General features: G+C 37.6%; 1 protein-coding gene across 1 annotated transcript in view; it reads right to left on the reverse strand.

Annotated features, from left to right (window-relative positions):
- SBF2 (SET binding factor 2) overlaps positions 1–18,125 on the reverse strand; it is a 198,857-nt gene that overhangs the window by 83,462 nt on the left and 97,270 nt on the right. The window contains exons 11-16 of the mRNA XM_026850676.1: positions 16,286–16,399; positions 15,652–15,780; positions 14,790–14,888; positions 12,590–12,794; positions 10,251–10,360; positions 8,581–8,730 (exon numbers count right to left, since the gene is read on the reverse strand). Coding sequence (XP_026706477.1) covers positions 8,581–8,730; positions 10,251–10,360; positions 12,590–12,794; positions 14,790–14,888; positions 15,652–15,780; positions 16,286–16,399 — 807 coding nt within the window. The remainder of the gene's footprint in view (positions 1–8,580; positions 8,731–10,250; positions 10,361–12,589; positions 12,795–14,789; positions 14,889–15,651; positions 15,781–16,285; positions 16,400–18,125) is intronic.

Raw genomic sequence — 18,125 nt, forward strand, 5'->3', positions numbered from 1 at the left:
ATTTCAACTCCCTTTTTTTTTTTAATTACTATTTTTCAGTCCACCTTTCACAGGCAGGATAGAGAGCAACTACACAGCAGTATACCACAACTCCTAAACCAGACTTGTTTTATTTACGGCAGTGAGTAGCTTACAAGCACATGTCTGCTTTTCATCAAGACGACCAAAAATATTTAGAACACAGTGTTATTAGGAACACTTGGTAACCACAAGGCCACAATTAACAGTAATGAACACTTCAGAGCAGTCAGAGCCTACCATGTCAAGGCCCCAAGCAGCTACATGTTTCAGTAAGACACCTATGTGTGAGCAATCAGACATGAGCATGCTCTGCATTAACAGCAGCCACTGGAGGGTGGAACAAAGGCCAAGGACAGAAAAGGTCCAGTAAGAGCCAAGTACTCTAGCTGGTGAACACCCCAGAAACCCCACTGGGATGGGTGGGCTCGTACCACTCTCCTTACCCCTGCCAGGGGACTACTTGGTGTGGCACCCTCGTTTGGTGTCTGACGCTCTAGTGCTCTTGATTATGTCCAGAAGGCCATCGGGTTTTTATTTATCTACCTGTAAGGCAGATAAGACCTGACTGAAACCAGTGCAACCCAGACACAGACCAGCGGATACTACACCCTGTATTTCTTTTCTAAAATGCCTATATTGCTATGTAAATTCCATGTAAAATCTGCTAAAATATACTAAAAACTCCTCAAGATATCACAGCTCTCAACATACCTATTTTTGTTGCTGCAGTTTTGCTTCAGGGGCCTGTGCAGTCCCCCTATGGGGGGGGTGACTGAGGCTGTGGGAAGCAGGGGGGTGCAGGGCTCCCCGGGCTGGTCACAGCTGCAGCTGAAACCCCACGGTGAGCCCCAGAGCTGCAACCACCAGAGGAGCCGGAGGCCTGGCCACTTACGGGTATTTCTGCTGCTTCTTGCAGTAAACCCAATACCTCAGCATCATTTGATATTTGCAGTAAGATGTTAAGCAGACACCCTTAAAACAAGGCTGAATCCTGCTCTGATAACTGCATAGACAAAGGCATAATCAATAGACACCCTGAAGTCTAGAAACCAGCTGGCTCTATGGCAAGTTATATCAACAGAAAGGAGAACACTATCACGTTTTTGCTCTGGCATTTCTGATCTCTGTTCATGGTAGCAGCATGAGACCTGGGGCAAACCAGGAGACTCCCTGCAAGCAGAGCCCTCCAGTCCTATGTTCAAGAGGCACATTCATTCACACTCTGCACAGGCTGCTCTGACCATAGCAGGATTTGGGGATTATTATAACTTCAGCATTACTAGTGAGTTTGTACTTATGTGCATACGTGTATATATATTTCTCTATATAGCAGACAGATATCTGCATCACCCCGGTGACTTGCAAATGCACATGCATACGTGTATACACAGAGGTGAGATTAAAGTGTATGAACACCTCATGTTTTGGCGAGAAGCTCAGAGGGTGGGATGCTAAAGGCAGATGTAGGTATGGACAGCATGTCATGGGACTCTCAATGACTGCTAATCCTTCTCCTTTCATTTCTTTAAGCAACAGTCTCACCCAATAGATATGGAGGGTAGGTCCAAGCAGAAGTCACAACCACTTTCAGGTTACCAAAAGCAGGGTCTCTGAAGTCTGCAGGGAAACAGCCATTTAGGAAGTGCCCAGCCACACACAAGCTCATTCCTGAACACCTCTGCAGGCACAGTGCCAGCAGGAAAAGCAGCCATGGTTTTCTGCTGCCTGGTCATCAAAGAAATTCCTCACTAAAACCACAGAGGCAGTTTAACACAGTTTGAGACAACCACCTCGGTGCCTGGACACACATGCAGAACCAGCCAGACACCTCTCTGTGGAGACCACTGCACAAAAATCTCCCTAAGTGATGCAAAAAGGAATTACTTGGACACTGCCACCCCCACAGGGAGAGTCCTGGCCCAGCAAAGAACGCCTGCTATGTCAAGGTGGTCATCCCCTCGATACCTGCAGAGTAGACAACTGCGGGCTGCTCTTCCAGCAGCAGTAGTAAAGCCAAAAGGTCTGCAGTACCAAGTGACAGCAGCATGCACATACCTACTTCATGAATACACACATACGTGGGCAATCCAATAAGGAAAGAAACTATTTTCTGGATTTTGTAAAAAGATGCCTGCCAATGGATTTTGCCTGGACTGTGTGGTTGCCCAGTGAGATGGGATGAGTATATATAACAATACGTTCCTCATGGCAAAGAAAGGAAAAATAAAATCAGATCAGCAATACAATCTTTAACAGTGTACTTCCACTTTTCTTCCTAGAGAAATTAAGTGAGCACCATCAGTTCAGGCATGTCCAATGATATTCTAGTATCTTGAAATCTCTTGGGAAAGAGACCATCAGAAAGATTCAGAAACAGCAGCTTCTTTTATTAAGTCCAGAACATTATATGTGGACCCCTGAAAAGTGAGCAGGATGAAAAACCTGTTCTTTCTACTTTTTGAGTAGTAAGTCATAGACCAGAGAAACTATATGATGTGCTTACTATGACAAAGAAACCAAATCTGGAGCACAATATGGAATTACACCTGGAAGTTTCAAGTCCAAGCTTTGAACACTGGAACCTCCTTTCTTCCACTTAAATAATACCAGGACTATGTCTACAGGACGAGAAAGATCAAACTGGCAATAACTCATAAATTAATAGAATTAAGCATGGTCCTCTTAAAACTCCATGATTTCACTTCATGATATATTTTCTATTTTTTTAAAATACATTAAAATATTTTCAAATACTACTGCTGTTCAAACATTACTTCTGAGAGTCTCTTCTTCCAGGAATGCAAGTCAAACTGAGTAACAAAACACAGGCCATGAAATAGAAACCTGAAAGGAGAGAAACCTACCATAACCCTCCAAAATAAAGGTGTTTAGCAACTTAGTTTTCAACATAAAATATGAGAAATGCTAGTTCATTTAACCTTTATGTTGCCAAGAATTTGAATCATATGACACATACACACACGGCTGATTTTCTCTCAGGAGTAATAAAATCTTTCTTGTTATTGGACAGTATTCACAAACCTCTAAATTCTGAAAACTGGCTGACAATTTTTAAACTTTATCTGGTGGCAGAATATAATACAAAAGTTATTTGTGTAAGAAAAATAATATTTACAGAATGTCATTGGTTTTAATTTTGCATATTAAAGTTTCTTTCACAACAGACTGTATAGTAAGTGCTAGAAAGAGGCCCTAATTACACCAAAAGTATACAGAAGAGTCACAAGTGAAATTCTAAGGGAAAAATTAATACCATCTTTCAGCTGCTTTTGGCCATTGTTGGAGAACAGATGTTGGCCCAGATGTACCTTTGCTGTAACCTAATACAGGTTAAATTTTTAATTTTGCCCTGGTTGCTACTAAGACTTCCTATAGTTGTTTTTCATCCTGTATAGTGCAAGTGAAGTATAGTATAAATATAGTATAAGTATACTTTTAGAATGCTCAGTATACTCTATTTGAAAGATCAACATCTGCTTGCTGCCACTACAGAAAGCCCTAACGGTCTATTAGAAATTATCTAAAGCACTAAAACGATCAATAATTTGGCTACTATTGCAGAAGTTTCCTCAGTTACAGTGGTACAACTCAAGTGTATTCATGCAGACGTGATGCTGGAGCCCACGAGGTCCTAAAGCAGCACTGATGACTTTGTGGGCTGCCAAATTAAATCACATCATTAGAAGATCTCATCCCTCTCCTACATATAAAGACCAGGATTTTGAAAGGATTTATGTATTTAGCAGTTTTAGGCATCTTATTGTCACTCTAACCACATTAAGTACTCCAGATATCTGGGGCACATGTGTTTTCCAGTTTGACGCACGTTTGCCAAAGAAAAGTGTTAATATGCAGTTGGGCAATATCACTGACCAACACCTTAGAGGCAATGTTATATTGCCACATTGTAGCTTTGGAGCTGTTCTTTTTAAACAAAAAGTTTTATCTGTTCCAAGTACCAAAGGAATCTAGTTCATAGCCGTGCATTACGTGAAGAGAATCTTTCCCCAGAAAAATAATTTTTAGGGAAGCCTTATTGTTACTGGTTTTTATGCAAATTGTTTAGAACGTCTTTTTAACATAAAAATTGTTTCTGATTATCAAGTATTCTCCACCTACACTGTGGGAGAAGTAAACATCTTTAGGCCTCTTTTTGCCTTGAGTACCATCTTATCAAATTAAGTGCTACTGTATTTCAAAATGGAGTTCATTTGGTGCTGCCAGAGTAAAATCAGACAGACAGCTGAAAATCTGGACAAGTCATGTTTGCAATAAATTAATAAGGAAGTATGCAAATTGAGCCATGAGACGGGTTTTGCCATTATTTCTTAACAAGTATTAAAAATACACTGTGTAGCTGGAAATGTAATTACATAGAAGAAGTATTTCTCTGGTAAAAATAGGCTTTTTAGTTGCAAAAAAGTTAAGTAGTCTTTTCTGAAATGTCAGAGAACAGCATTTTATCACAGAAAATTAAAGGGAAATCAACTTTTTAAATAGGAATTTATGAGTGCTTGTAAATTATTCTGAGGTAAACAGCATCAGATAGCAAACATGACGGAAATAGTTTCTAAGTTTCTATAGAAAAACAATTTCACATTTTTGTCATTACAGTGCTATCTGCATGAATAGATTGTCAATATATTAAGCATTCACAACACTGTAGATGGCTTCTAATAGTAATTTAGTTATATAACATATGGAGCAGAACATAATGCTTCTGCTTCGCTATCTCAGATATTAATCACTACCGATTGGTGATCACAGGCTGATTTAATTGCTTGTCAGATTATATTATTTGTCAGGGGAAAAATTCTTACTTAGGGCATGACAATGAAGTTTTTAGGAAGTGCCAACGGCAACTCCTAGCAGAGACAAAAGCAAATAACTGGGGATTTGATTGCCCTCGATCGAAGACGTCCGCTTTAATCAGTGGCAATACAACGTGTACATAATTCTGACCTCCCTGCTACTAAGAGCAATCAGAAACACTTCCTTCATTTTAATTTCAGCAGCAGTAGGCTGTCAATACTTCTCAGACACAGAGATAGAATAAAGCATGTTTTTAGCAGTTCGGTATCAACTAACTACATCATGCCTTACCTTAAACATATCTGTCACCCAAAGCCTACCACAAGGCTTGACATGCAGCTGCCTACCTGCTAAATGAGGCAGACGAATATGAAACTCTATTGTACTATTCCATAGATCATAGGCCTATTAAAAATTTGCAGTGAGTTCCTGCCCATTATCTATCTAGAGAAGAATAGTGCAAAAGAATGCCACTGTTGGACTGTGAGACTTGAGCTGACAAACACCAGAGATCTGGCGATTCCAAGTTCTGCCATCTCTGGAGAAATCAGTAAAATACCATCCTCCCTTCGTCCCAGTTGCAAAATGGCTAGAGATTGGATACTTGGGGAAATACAGCCTAAATAATTTTTCACTGAAATAAAACAGCTGTTAACTTCAAGCAATGGTATGAACATTGTATTCCTCTTCCTTAACCTATTCTCAAGCACTGGTAGCAGCCATGTCACACCAGATAAAATGAGACCAGCATCAATATACATGGTGGGATTATTACTAGCATTTTGTTAACGTACTGCTCTTCATCTACGAAACAAGTATACAGAAGCTCTGAAAAAGCTTCTGACCTTTATTTTTATGGACTCCAGTAAAACAAGAGAATACATTCTATTAAAAGAAAAAGCCTGACACTAAACAACCAGGCAAGTCTTGAATAGTAACAGAGGGATCTGCAATAAACTTGCAGAAAGCAATCTTCCTAGTTTTGTAAGATGTGGCACTGTTCCCAGTAAGACAAAGAATTCAGTACATGCCAATAATACAGTTTCTTGTTCAAAACACACTTTTCAGAAACGGCTAACCTGTATCTCTTGAAATACACATGGTCTTCAACAATTCACATGATCAGTAGCAGAGGTTTGGTCGCTGGGGAGCATCAGATTTCCCATCTGGCAGAGCAGGCGGGCCAGCAGAGCCGTATTTCCCAGGGCTCAGCCCAGCTCAGCCCCGAGAGCAGAGAGCCAGGGCTCTGCCCAACCTCTCCACTATGCCCAGCACCTTCCCCTCCTCTCAGCTTCTGCCGCAGCTGCTGTACGCCTCTTGGCCACAGCAAGATTCCCGTCTGTATGCTACAGAACCCGACGGGAACATGCAATAACCTTAACAGAAAAATCTGTGACAAGACGTGTGGTGGTAAGACTGAGACAGTTTCTAGAATTCCAGCAGATCCGTGAGGTCTCAAAGCGATACTGCAGTCTAACTCCCCAGAAAACTCCATCATAATTAATGCGGTATTTCCCTAAATCTTGAGTACATCTCCAGTTAAGACCATATTTCTTAAATTAGATTTTTGTATCTTTTTAACAGACACTGTTTAAATTATTTGGTCTTATGACCTGCAGCTAACAGAATTCATGTCTCTCGAGCAAAATGCTGACTTGATGAGTCCCACTGCAGCAAGGGCAAACTTAAAGTCTTGATAATGTATTTTTTCTTGAACTGCTACAAGGGAAGCTCCAAAATGTCAAAAATCACACATGGTTCCAAATACAGTCGAACAAAGTGCATGGACAAATTATAAATCATGCTTTTATCTAAATAAATAATTTCATGCGTCATAAAAGTAGATGTACTAAATATTTGCTTCTAAACAGCTGCCCAGTGTCAGAAGTTCAGATGTTTTCATACTGGCCAAGCTTACTCCTGATTCCATTTCATATTTTCAAAGATATGAAAATAATGGGGGGGGGGGAGGCATGAAAACTGTGCCTCCTTCCTTGATGTATCTGTTTACTCTGCATGAATTGAGTTGTATTTGCCAGCTTTACTGAGGAAAAAAAAACCATTCTATTTTAACTTCAGTAAGACTTCAGACACATTCATTTCTATGAACATTAAGGTTCTTGGGTCTTCAAGTCACTGGGAAGAATAACAAAAATTTATCTCCTAAACAAAAATTTGATTTTATTGCTTTATTAAAAGATAATGTCAGTATTTCTTTCCTCAGCAAAGGAAATTTCCTCAACTCCTCATTTTCCTCTGCCATCTGTTTTGTACTAAAATACAGCAAATAAAGGGGATTTATATTTTGTTCTTGTTGCTTAAAAACATACCTATTTTTTTAACCCAGGAACAATCAAAAAACTGTGGCACATCTAGACAATGCTGTTTCCTGGTTTGAAATAAAATTTCTAACTCTGGAATACACAGCAGGTATTCCACTGGTCATGACTTTGGGCAGAGAAATATATTTTCACAGACAACTTCAATTTTTCTTCCAACTCTGAGGCTAAACTTAGAGCTTGGAAAAGGCCAATGCCTGTGCCAAAAAAGCACACTCTGGTACATGCTGTGTAATTTTTGCCAATTGACTTCAGTTTTAATCTACTGAATGTAGATAATTTTACTCCAAAGACCACTGCTCAGGCAAAGCTGAATTTTGTTCCAAACAGTAGAAAAATACCTACTGTGCACAAACACAAAATACAACAGACAATGAAACTTATATTTGATGGTGACCTGAGGTAGCATTTGTTCAGTCAATGCTAATTTATTTCTATACTTAAGTGAAAGCTGTTATTTAGCACTCACCTTTTTAAAAGCATGGGCCAGCAAACTGCTGCAAAATTATTTCAGCAGCTTTTAGGTTAGAGGAGAGTGGGGTTAAAATACTAATGTCTCTATCAACTCACTAATTTGATACAATAACTTAGACAGGGGCAACGATGGAAATTATAACCAAGTGTAATCATATTACAAATTTTTAAAAAATGCTACTACATTCTCAGATATCAGACTGAAAACACTGATGTCTATAAAACATTTCCGCACAACAAATTGTGAACAAGCTAAACCAACAATTATTCAAAGGAAAGTCAAAAGAAATTGTCCCCATATTTTACTCCGCCACTGTGTGTTGATGCCTATTCTGCACAAAATTATTCAATTTATCCGTAGAATAAATTAGGAGATGAACTGCAAACACCTTCAGTGAGTCTCTGACAAACTAAGATGTCACCGTGACAAGTAGAATTACATGGAAGTAGAAAGTATGCTTTCTTCGTGAAATATGTTGGCACTTGTGATGACAAAGAGGACAAACTGGGGTTTTTTTAACTGACCACCAAGGGACACACATTTTATAAGCTCAGAGTCAAAAATTATCTGGAAAAGCTAACACCCATTCAGTAAGAATGTACTTCAAGCCATTAAGATAAATCTCTAATACTTACCAAAACTAAACTACATCTGAATTATTAATAACGGGAACAGTTTTCTTCCTGTTTTTCATATCAGACAGATCTGTATAGACCTGAGCATTTTATCCTTTACCCTTTCAACAACAAAATACCTTAAATCCACTGTCAAGTATTATCTGCTACACCATTCTCTAGTACGTGGTCATATAATTTAAGTATTTTGCTTCTCCACCTCACTCTAAACAATTTCTTGCTTATCATAACAACAAAACAAAGAAAACAAAAATTAAAAAACCTTCACGCACTGTACCTGCAAAGCACAGTTCATCATTCGCACAACATAGTCGAACTGCTGATGGTCCAGTATTGCTCGATTCTGTTTAACGTGCAGGCCTAACTCCTGGGTCAGGCAGTGCCGAGCTGCCTTTCCTTTTAGAGCTCTCAGAGCAGCCGGCAGGGTCTGTGGAGAAGAAAATCTAACTTTACGAAAATGAAATAAAATGGCACTGTTCACACTGAATATCATTCGTTCTTTATTAAGAAACTGCAAGTGACAGCATAGTAAAGAATAACTTTGGAAATCACTCACTACCTCGAATATCAAACTTTCATGTAACAGTTGATTTAGCATGAGTTATTAAGTATTAAATTTTCCCCATGTTTTTTTCAAATGCATTAAACAGCATTTCTCATCTACACCTGCAAATAGAAATGACTGAATACAGACTGGCATTGAATGGATGTGAAATGAGAAATGGATTACTGTGCATGAAAGCAAGGGCTCTATTCTGTACCAGCCAGGCTTGAGTTAGCCTATCAAGGCCAACCAGCATGTTTTTTGATAAGCAGTGAATGACAGGTGGCTGTAGAAGTGGCATACCTCTCATGGCAATAAGGCCACAAGCCTGTTAGACAGTTTGCCCTAAAAATGGGCCAACAGAAGAATATTAATGTCAATGTTTTATAGATGCAGCCAGTGCTACATCAATGATTATCAACTGTGGCCCTTTAGACTAGACTTAATGGGTAGTAACAGATAACTAAGAAAAGGCAGCCTATTGTCTAAGGACAAAGTTACCATGCAAGGGGACAAAAAACTACTGAAATTTTCCAAGTGCCTAAGTTGAAAGAGGTTAAAAGCTACTGTGTCACACATGCATCAAAACTCTTTTTAAAGAGCTACACATTTTATTAGGATTTCTTCTATATGCATTCCGTAACATAACTTGTAAATCACGAAATGCTCATTTTCTATCTTGAGCTGCACAGCCTCAGAGATAAACAGGTGATACTTTTCTGAGAAATAAAAATCTTAAAATAATTTTACACTTCTGAAAGTCATTTTCATATGTAGAATTAGATTTGAGTGTAAGTTTGAGTGATTGTTCTAGAATCAATAACTGAAACCCTTATGGTTAGATTCTACAAGGCCTGGCAACTTCCTAATGTGAAAAAATAAGGATGTCAAGGATGACAACTCACCACTACATTCCAGTGAAGACAGACATGCCAAACATTTACATTCTCCCCTGAGTTCTATCAAATTATTGATTTCTTTAAAACCAGCAAAATTTACTGTACTAAAAATTTCAGAAGAGCACTGGTTGACAAACACCAAAACATCTATGAATGCTTTCTGTTTACATTCCTCCGTATCAATACTGCTAGACCAATGTACATCCCTCTTAAAAAAATCACTTGGACAGTATTATTTATAATGGTAATATAAATTAGCAAAAAGGGCATCAACACACTCATGCAGTATTACAAACGGGTTTTCAAATCCATTAGCTTTGTATTACTTAACAGTATTGGATTTAGATGATTAGTTTTATTGCTTAGTCATTCATTTAAATGGTTAAAATAATCATTAGTATTTGAAACAAGACTTAAAAATGTACTTTGTGACAAGGTCAGTCTCTATTCACTCATTAGCAAAACAGAGGCTTATTTGGAAAAGTTAAAATTTTAATTTATTACCTTTTCAGTCTCCAAAAATTTGTTTTCAAAAATGAATGAGATGCAGTTTCTAACAACTTCCAGCCTTTGTGCACTGTTGAAAACCGTGCTTCCTTTTTCCATTATGGAAACTAACAAATAAAAAGAAGAATATACATCAGTCAATTGTCTTCTGCAAGAACCACAAAGAATACCAGAAAGTTCTTTTTTTAAAAAAAAAATAGCGTCCTCCATTTTGTTCTGTTAAGCAAATACTGTTAGTAGACATACAGATAGGAACGTAAGATCCTAAATCTTTGGGTTTCCTACACTATCTAAAGAAAAGAGTGCCCTGAATTTTAACCAGAGCAGTTGATTCTCTTTGCTACTTGTTCTATTTGTCTCATATAGGCACAAAGAGATTCCAACAGCTAACATATTACTGAAACATAAATAAATACAAATTAATAGTAAAACAACCGTACATGTGTGTGTCCTGCAGTGCACTACATAGACTTGCATATTTTGTAGCAGTGGATAACTATTTTCTCCTAAATAATTGATATGAGATGGAATAAAACCTGACAAACCTGTTGTCTTATCTAGATTCCAATTTGTTGAGATCTAAAGATTATTTTCTTAATGCAGAGTGTTTTGCTTGGAATTTTCAAAAAAATTCAGAATGGAAAACCTAACATTCTCTTTTTAGTATCAAGCAAATAGAATATAAGTGCACAATATGCCCTTTTTATAGATAATAATGAGCTCCTAATATCCAAGAATTTTGACACAGAGGACAGTAGAAAGTATGAGTGTGAAAGCTGTTCCTTGAAAAAAAAACCCAACCCAGAACTTTGACATAAAAATTAACTTACTAAGAAAGAAAACCTCTTGCATCTAGTCTTTTAAAGACAGACAACAGAGCACAAGCACATACCCTTTAAATTTTCTGTAAGTAACACATTCAATGATATAGCCAACTGCAAAGGCAGGTGAATAGAGTCCATCCTCTTACATACACCCAAAGAGAAACAGGTCTGGAAGGGGCCCAAGAGCCCATCTAGTACATCCTGCTGTCTCTAGACAGGATCAACTGTATTTATGTTATTTCTCATGTTTGTCTAATATGTTCCCAAAGTTCTGTGATAACAGAGACTCCGTGTCTTCACAAGAAATCCATTCAACTGCCTCACAGTCCTCATTTCCAGAAGTTTTTCCTGACTCTAGTTTTGTGCTGCAATTAAATCCATTATTTCTTATCACTACACATCGTTCCCGTTTTATTTTAACAGTCTCTTATGTCACTGAAGACCGCTATTATGTGCTCCCTCAGTCTTCTATGGTTCAGTCTAAACAACTCTCTCTCTTCCCTTGTAGGTCACATTCTCCAGACCACTGATCATTCTTGTTGCTTTCTTCTGGACTCCCTCCAACAGAACCAAAAATGGAGACAGACCTCCAGTGTCCAAAAACGGATACAAACAGTCCAGCTGAGGTCTTACTGGGTACAATGAAAGAATTTCTCCATGGGCTTCCCTGACTGTACTCCTGTTAATACATCCTACTAAGATGTTTGTCTTTTCTGCAATAGATTTATATAGTTGGGTCATGTTTGTCCTCTGATCATTATAATCTCCAAATTAATTTCTGAAGAACTGTTGCCTAGTCAGCTGATCATGTCCATGCAAGTGCAATACTTTATTTGAAGAAAAACAGTAGAGAAGGACAAAATTCAACAGAGACTAGACATTAGATCTCCAATTTTTCAAGACTGTTTTGATTTCTAATGTCATCCTTTAAAAGTTCTGCAAGCTCTGCCAGCTTCATGTATTCTGCAAGTTTACTAAACATACTTGTTTACAACAAATTCACATTGATAAATATGACTATGACTAATAGAATTTTTCATTAAAACTGACAGGCCTACAATGTTCTTTATATTTAAACAAAGATATATTTATTTTGAGACGGGTGTTATGTTTGTTCCTTGCCTTTTTAGAGTAACTTACGTGTCTTCCATTAGTGTCAGAAGAGAAACCCTAACAGTTCAAAGCTTGGTTCAGCCAGTACTACAAGTAGCCTGGATGAGTAGACAGTATCTAATTTAATAGTTGAGTCTAACTCAGATCAAATCCTTTTTTATTTTTAGAAATTATGTCACTCACACTCTGGATGTCTGACTTCTTAGTAAAGGTTGATGCAAAAGGGCTTTAAAAACTGCAAAGGCCAACAGGCAAGTCCGTTTACTAAAGGGTACAACAATCACTAAAAATACTGGGCTAACGTGAAGTTGGGAGCAACACATGGCAACCATGCTAACTATATATTCAACTTAGGAGAGAGGAAGACAAACAGGTAAGTCAGGGGACCAGTGAACATACCAACAGGGGGACCCGCCGGAACCACACACTTCTTGTCCCCGCGGGTGGCAGAGGGGGCACCCTGGCTCCTTGCCAGCCCTTCCTGGAGCAGCTCCTGCACCCGGCACTCGTTGATCCGGGGGAAGGGGAGGATGTGGACCCGCAAGTGGGAGCCCTCTGTGGGCCGCGGCACCTTCTGGAATGCTATGTGGGGATTGGGATTCTCCTGCAGGTCAAACGCAAAAGGTTATACACAAATGTGTTACTGTTTCATCTAATTTTATCGCTGTTTTTTCTGTCACACCTGAAAGATGAAGTCTCTAATGCAGCTTGACTAATACGTTTCATATTCATATGTCCCTTGACTCATTATCTCTAATATTTCCAACTTTGTTAAAGAAAGGCTTTTATAAAATTATTTTTCTCAACATGCAAAATTCAAAAAGAGAGTAAAAGAAAATCACTGCTTAACTTAGACTGATTTTATGCAGATTAAAAAATATTTAGGACTTGAATAGAGATTAGTTTGACAATCAATCTCTTCGTTAGAGAGAGGGTTAAAAAATATTAAAACATGTAAATCCACCAAGTACTGAGAAATATTCTCATCCTGATCGAGACTATAAAGTGAAAATATCTTTTTCAGATTTTGTGGTATTTTCAAAGGACAGAAAAGACTTCCGTTATTGCAAAACTATCAGAATTTCCACTGTGAAAACAAATGTTTGCCTATATGATTTTTCACTCACTTTTTTATGGTCTGTAATAAGCAGCCCCATGGAAAGCTTTTATCTTTACTTTTGGGTTTTCCTGCAGAGCTCTTCAGCATTAAAAAAAAATTAAAAATCAGTTTCACGCTGCAGAACACTGACTTATTTGTTTTACTGAAATAATCACCATACAAGAGAGGTGTGACTGTACGTGGGATATTCGAAGACTTGCTCCGTGTAGGTAAGCTCTGCTGGCACCTGTCAATACCAGATGCAGTATCGGTGCAATATGTGTTCCTGCCTGTGGACATGCACCTTCTGCCTCTGATGGTCAGCAACTGGGAAGACCATGTACATCACAAACCACTAAGTTTCACTCAACAACCTCCACACTGATTTTAGCTTATTTAAAACACACTTTTCAGAAAGACATCCTGAAGAGAGTAGGATATGAAAATTCACTATTTCTTTTAATTTTTTCCTCAAATGGTTGATAATCTTTCTTGCTTGAGATTTTTTTCTGGCCTCAGGTTGTACCTTTCCCAACATACAGCCAAGACCTACACGTGGTTTCTACCACCAGGATCACATCTCACATCTTGAGAAGTATAAGGATCAATCAAACAAACCAGGATATTTTCATCTCCTCATTCACTTAACGAGGGGTTATAATTAATCATGTTTGAATTTGCTGTTATTGAATTTGACTCTATGCTGTTACTTACTACCTGCTGTGTACCACTGCCAAAGAACACTACTCAGTCAACTAGGTTTCTGTTGTACCAGGACAACAAGCTTGCAATAGAATGTATAAACAGGAGCTAGCTTGATACTTTTGTTTATGGGAGCAAAAGGCAACATGGCAATGAAAAGCATCAACTTGAGAAATAGCAGTCAAAACAAACCAGCTACTTAGCCATACAAATTCTGTGCAGAGGAAAGCTTAATGAAATAAGTCAAAAATCTAGCTAGGAAGATGAGAGCAGCAGATGCCAGGACATGCAATGCAGAGAAAGAGAACACAATCTCAGCAGGGACTGAAAAACTGAAGGGTCCAAGAAACAAGCTGTAAGAAATGGTGTTTGCTGAGCACACAGACCATGGGGACTGGGTTGGCAGAGCAGGAAAGATCTGTCAAAAGTACACATTATGCCAAACAGGAGGTACAGTTTTCCTATGGTTAATTGTTGAGAGGCAAGAAAAGAGAGGTATTTGACATGGACAGGTTGCAGCAGAGAAAATAAGAGTTTACAAACATTATGTGAATAGACACTAAAAAACCAGAATGCTATGTAACAGTAGTTAATATGTAAATCAGTATTAGCATATTAAACTTCCTTCATATATATAAAATTGTTGCCATTTAATGTTCTAAAGTCTTTTGTCATAATACAGAGTATGGCCACCACAAGCAGTCATTTCCATTTTCAGACACTGGATCAAACTCAAAAATAGGGATTTTTAATATTACTCTCTCAACTCTAAAAGTGCAGCAGGTATAGTAAACTTACATTTTTGAGGAGCTGTTCTGCAAGTTCTCTAACATGCTTTATCATTTTTGGTGGATTACCTTCCTCAGCTTTAATTCTTTCGACTTCAAAGGCTACCAACTTTAAAAAGAAAGAAAAAAGTATTAAAGTATTTATAATTCATCCAAAAGTAATTTATTTCCTATTTAAATTATGAAATGTTAATCTTAAATTGAACCTGAGCAAAGAAAACCAAACACTGAAAAACATACAATGTCACATTGCTCTGGAACATGAGACATTTTCCCTTTCTTATAGAGCTTCTATTACCAGATTTTATATTCCTACCTAAAAGAGAAAGTCCTATGTACCTAAAACATTCCTTTACCATTTCTAATACCATAATCCATATTTCTCATATATGCTATTACAACGCAGAATTAATATCAAGCTCTCTCTGTACTCCACACTCCAGTAAAAGCCAGTACAATACAAATATGGCAGTGCTTTTTAAAAGGAAAAAATGTTAGTCCCATCTTATATTGTTGGGTATGTATTTAATTTAATATTTGTCAATTACTTTCTCAATGTTTCTAAGAATATAATTAAATTGCTCAAAATACTTCTGTACTAGCACATGTGATGCATTATGAAGTTCCAAACCTGACAATAGGAACAGCATCACCATGATTTATACAACTGTTTAACTTAATACATATGAGCAGGGTATATTTTATGAAAGTAAGCTCAAAATGGATGCTTAGTAGAAACTGAGAATTGAGAAGTTTAGTATAAACTTTAAATAGTAAACAGTGAGGCTTTAGAAGCATTTCGATGGTTTTTCACATGCTGAAATGTCATTGGCATATTTTAGTTTAGTTCAGAATACAGGAACAGTTTTCACCTCATCGAAAAGATCACAGACTCTGAAAGGAGGACCCCTTTCTGACACAAAACCAGCAAATGCCATTCCATTGAGAACTTTGGTTAGAAAGTCATTTTCAATTAAGCCTCGCTGCCCCAAGAAGGCTGCCTGTAATAAAGATAGAGAAAAATGCATGTATTTTACCTACAACCAACTATTTATGTACTAGCAGTTAAACATTTTCACCACTTATAGTAACCTGTGGTACTTTCTAATTACATATTTTATATTGTCTAGTATCTATTTACACCTAAAATCAGGAACTATGTAACAGGAAGTCCGATGCACACAATTCATAATTCTCACAAGTAACAAAATAGAAAATTAGTACTTTATTGTATCGTATACAATTACATAGGTGTTTTCAGAATTCCTTAATGATTCCTCAAATGTTTCTTTGCATTAAATTTCAACATTAACTTCGTTTCAGGTTTCATCACTGCCCCTATAATTAGTTCCACTAAACTGCATTTATGCGGTTCTATGTCAAAATGATACGCTTACCACATGTAAATTATTTTATTTTAAACTTTAACACTTGTTCAAGAGGCAAGCTCATGGGAATGACATGACACAAATGAATACTAACTACATATAACTGCTTCTCTTTTACCTTATGGAAATGAATTACTGGTTCAGCATGAATTCTGATCAGCTGAAGACACGACCGGTATCCTTGGAAAAGTTGTGCAAATAGCCTGAGGAAGATTGCTCGCACTTCTTTATCCTGTAAGCAGTAATTGAATGGGCTGTAAAAACATTTTTGTATTCTAAACTTTTCCACACTTCATACAATGCTATCTGAAAAACACCTACAAATTCATCAAACTATAGAGCAGTGTAGCACAAACATGGAAATAACTTGCGCACATACCAAGTTCTCTTATACAAGGCTACAGCTGCCCTGCCCTGCCCGCAGATGGCAATGCCAGATTGAGGACACTCGCCCCTTCCCTCCTACGCCTGGACGGGAGGCTCCGGGCAACACAAGGGTAATGGTCAGGGTGTGTGGGGTGAAGGAACCACCATGAGAAAAAGGTGCTAGAGGGCATTTGAGGGATTTATTCTCTAACCAAGCGTGCCCGCAGCAGTGCTCAGGCAGCGCGAGGGGAGGGGCAGGGCCCATGGATAAGTCAGGATTAGTTTAAGAAGTTTAAAACAGTAGATCTTTAAAGTCCTGGTTTATTTGGATTTAAATGAGTAAGGCAGTGTTTACATAAAAAATGGATGGCCTGGTGGAAATGCTGTGAACAGCCGGGGCAGGCTTGGGGCAGCAACATCGTCACCTGGCCCAGATATAATGGAACTAAAGACTGTGAACAAATCCTGTGAATGTCACCCATGTGATTCTATCTTAGCTCAGGTACCTACTCAGACTGCAGCCACGTCTAAAACCTGAGGCCCTAAAGATTGCTTTATGACCTCCCACTCTATGAGGTCTCAGAGGACTTTTTAAACAAACTCTCAAAGTTACAAGCAGCAATTGTAACTTAGATTAACTCATCAGGTAAACAGCTGATCAGCTAATCAACAAGTAAATACAACCTAAGTAAGTTAAAGCTTATAACAATTTTGAAAAATTATGTTTAGCTAAGATTCTATAAAGCTGTCCTATTGGAAGATTTTTTTTAGATATCTGTTTAGTCTTCACAGGAAAATGACAGATATTGTTCTATTTTTATCTTAATTTTGTAAGGGCTTATTTTACTGAGAAACATTCTCATTTTCTTTGTGTCCAGGCTGCTCTCTAGGATTTTAACAGGTGCATTTGTACGCAGACTTTTTGGACTTTGAAAACATGGTCGTTTCTTTCAGATTTGACAAAATTCTTATTCTGATACAAAACTATAGTAATTTATAAATTCACTATTCAAATTGATATCTTAGTTGATTTCTTATTAGTTTAAATGAAATCTGGATGACGTTTCCTGTCTTCAGCAATGAAAAAAATAATCTTAAAGCAACAAATAAGAACAACAAATGTATTGTAACACTTAAGAGTTTTAAGTTTTCAAATACAGCTACACAGAAACTCCAATGTGTGTTCTTAAAATGAGCTGGCTTTTGGATTTTAATTTGGACTACCAACTCAGGTTCAACTTTAGACACTTTAGCAGCTTTACCGAGTTGTTACCATAGCTTCACAACTACTCTTAAGTTAAACTACTAGATTTTAGTAGAAAACTGTCTACAGACATTTTTTTAGTATAGACAATTACATATAGTTTTACTCAGGTTGAGGTTCATTAAAGCCATTTAACCATGTATGGTTAAACCCATATAACTTCTTTCCGGATCTGTTCAAGCATACTTATACAATAATTATCATCATTATGATTTATGTTTTGCTGACACAGGCACCACTCCTAGCTTTACTCATGCTTACTCTAAAAATCTAGATCTTGAACGACATTTTTAATGTTTCTGAAACTTTTTTTTTTTTTGGGGGGGGG

This window comes from Athene cunicularia (assembly GCF_003259725.1).
Source record: "Athene cunicularia isolate RWA chromosome 5 unlocalized genomic scaffold, athCun1 chr5_part3, whole genome shotgun sequence".
NCBI lineage: Eukaryota > Metazoa > Chordata > Aves > Strigiformes > Strigidae > Athene > Athene cunicularia.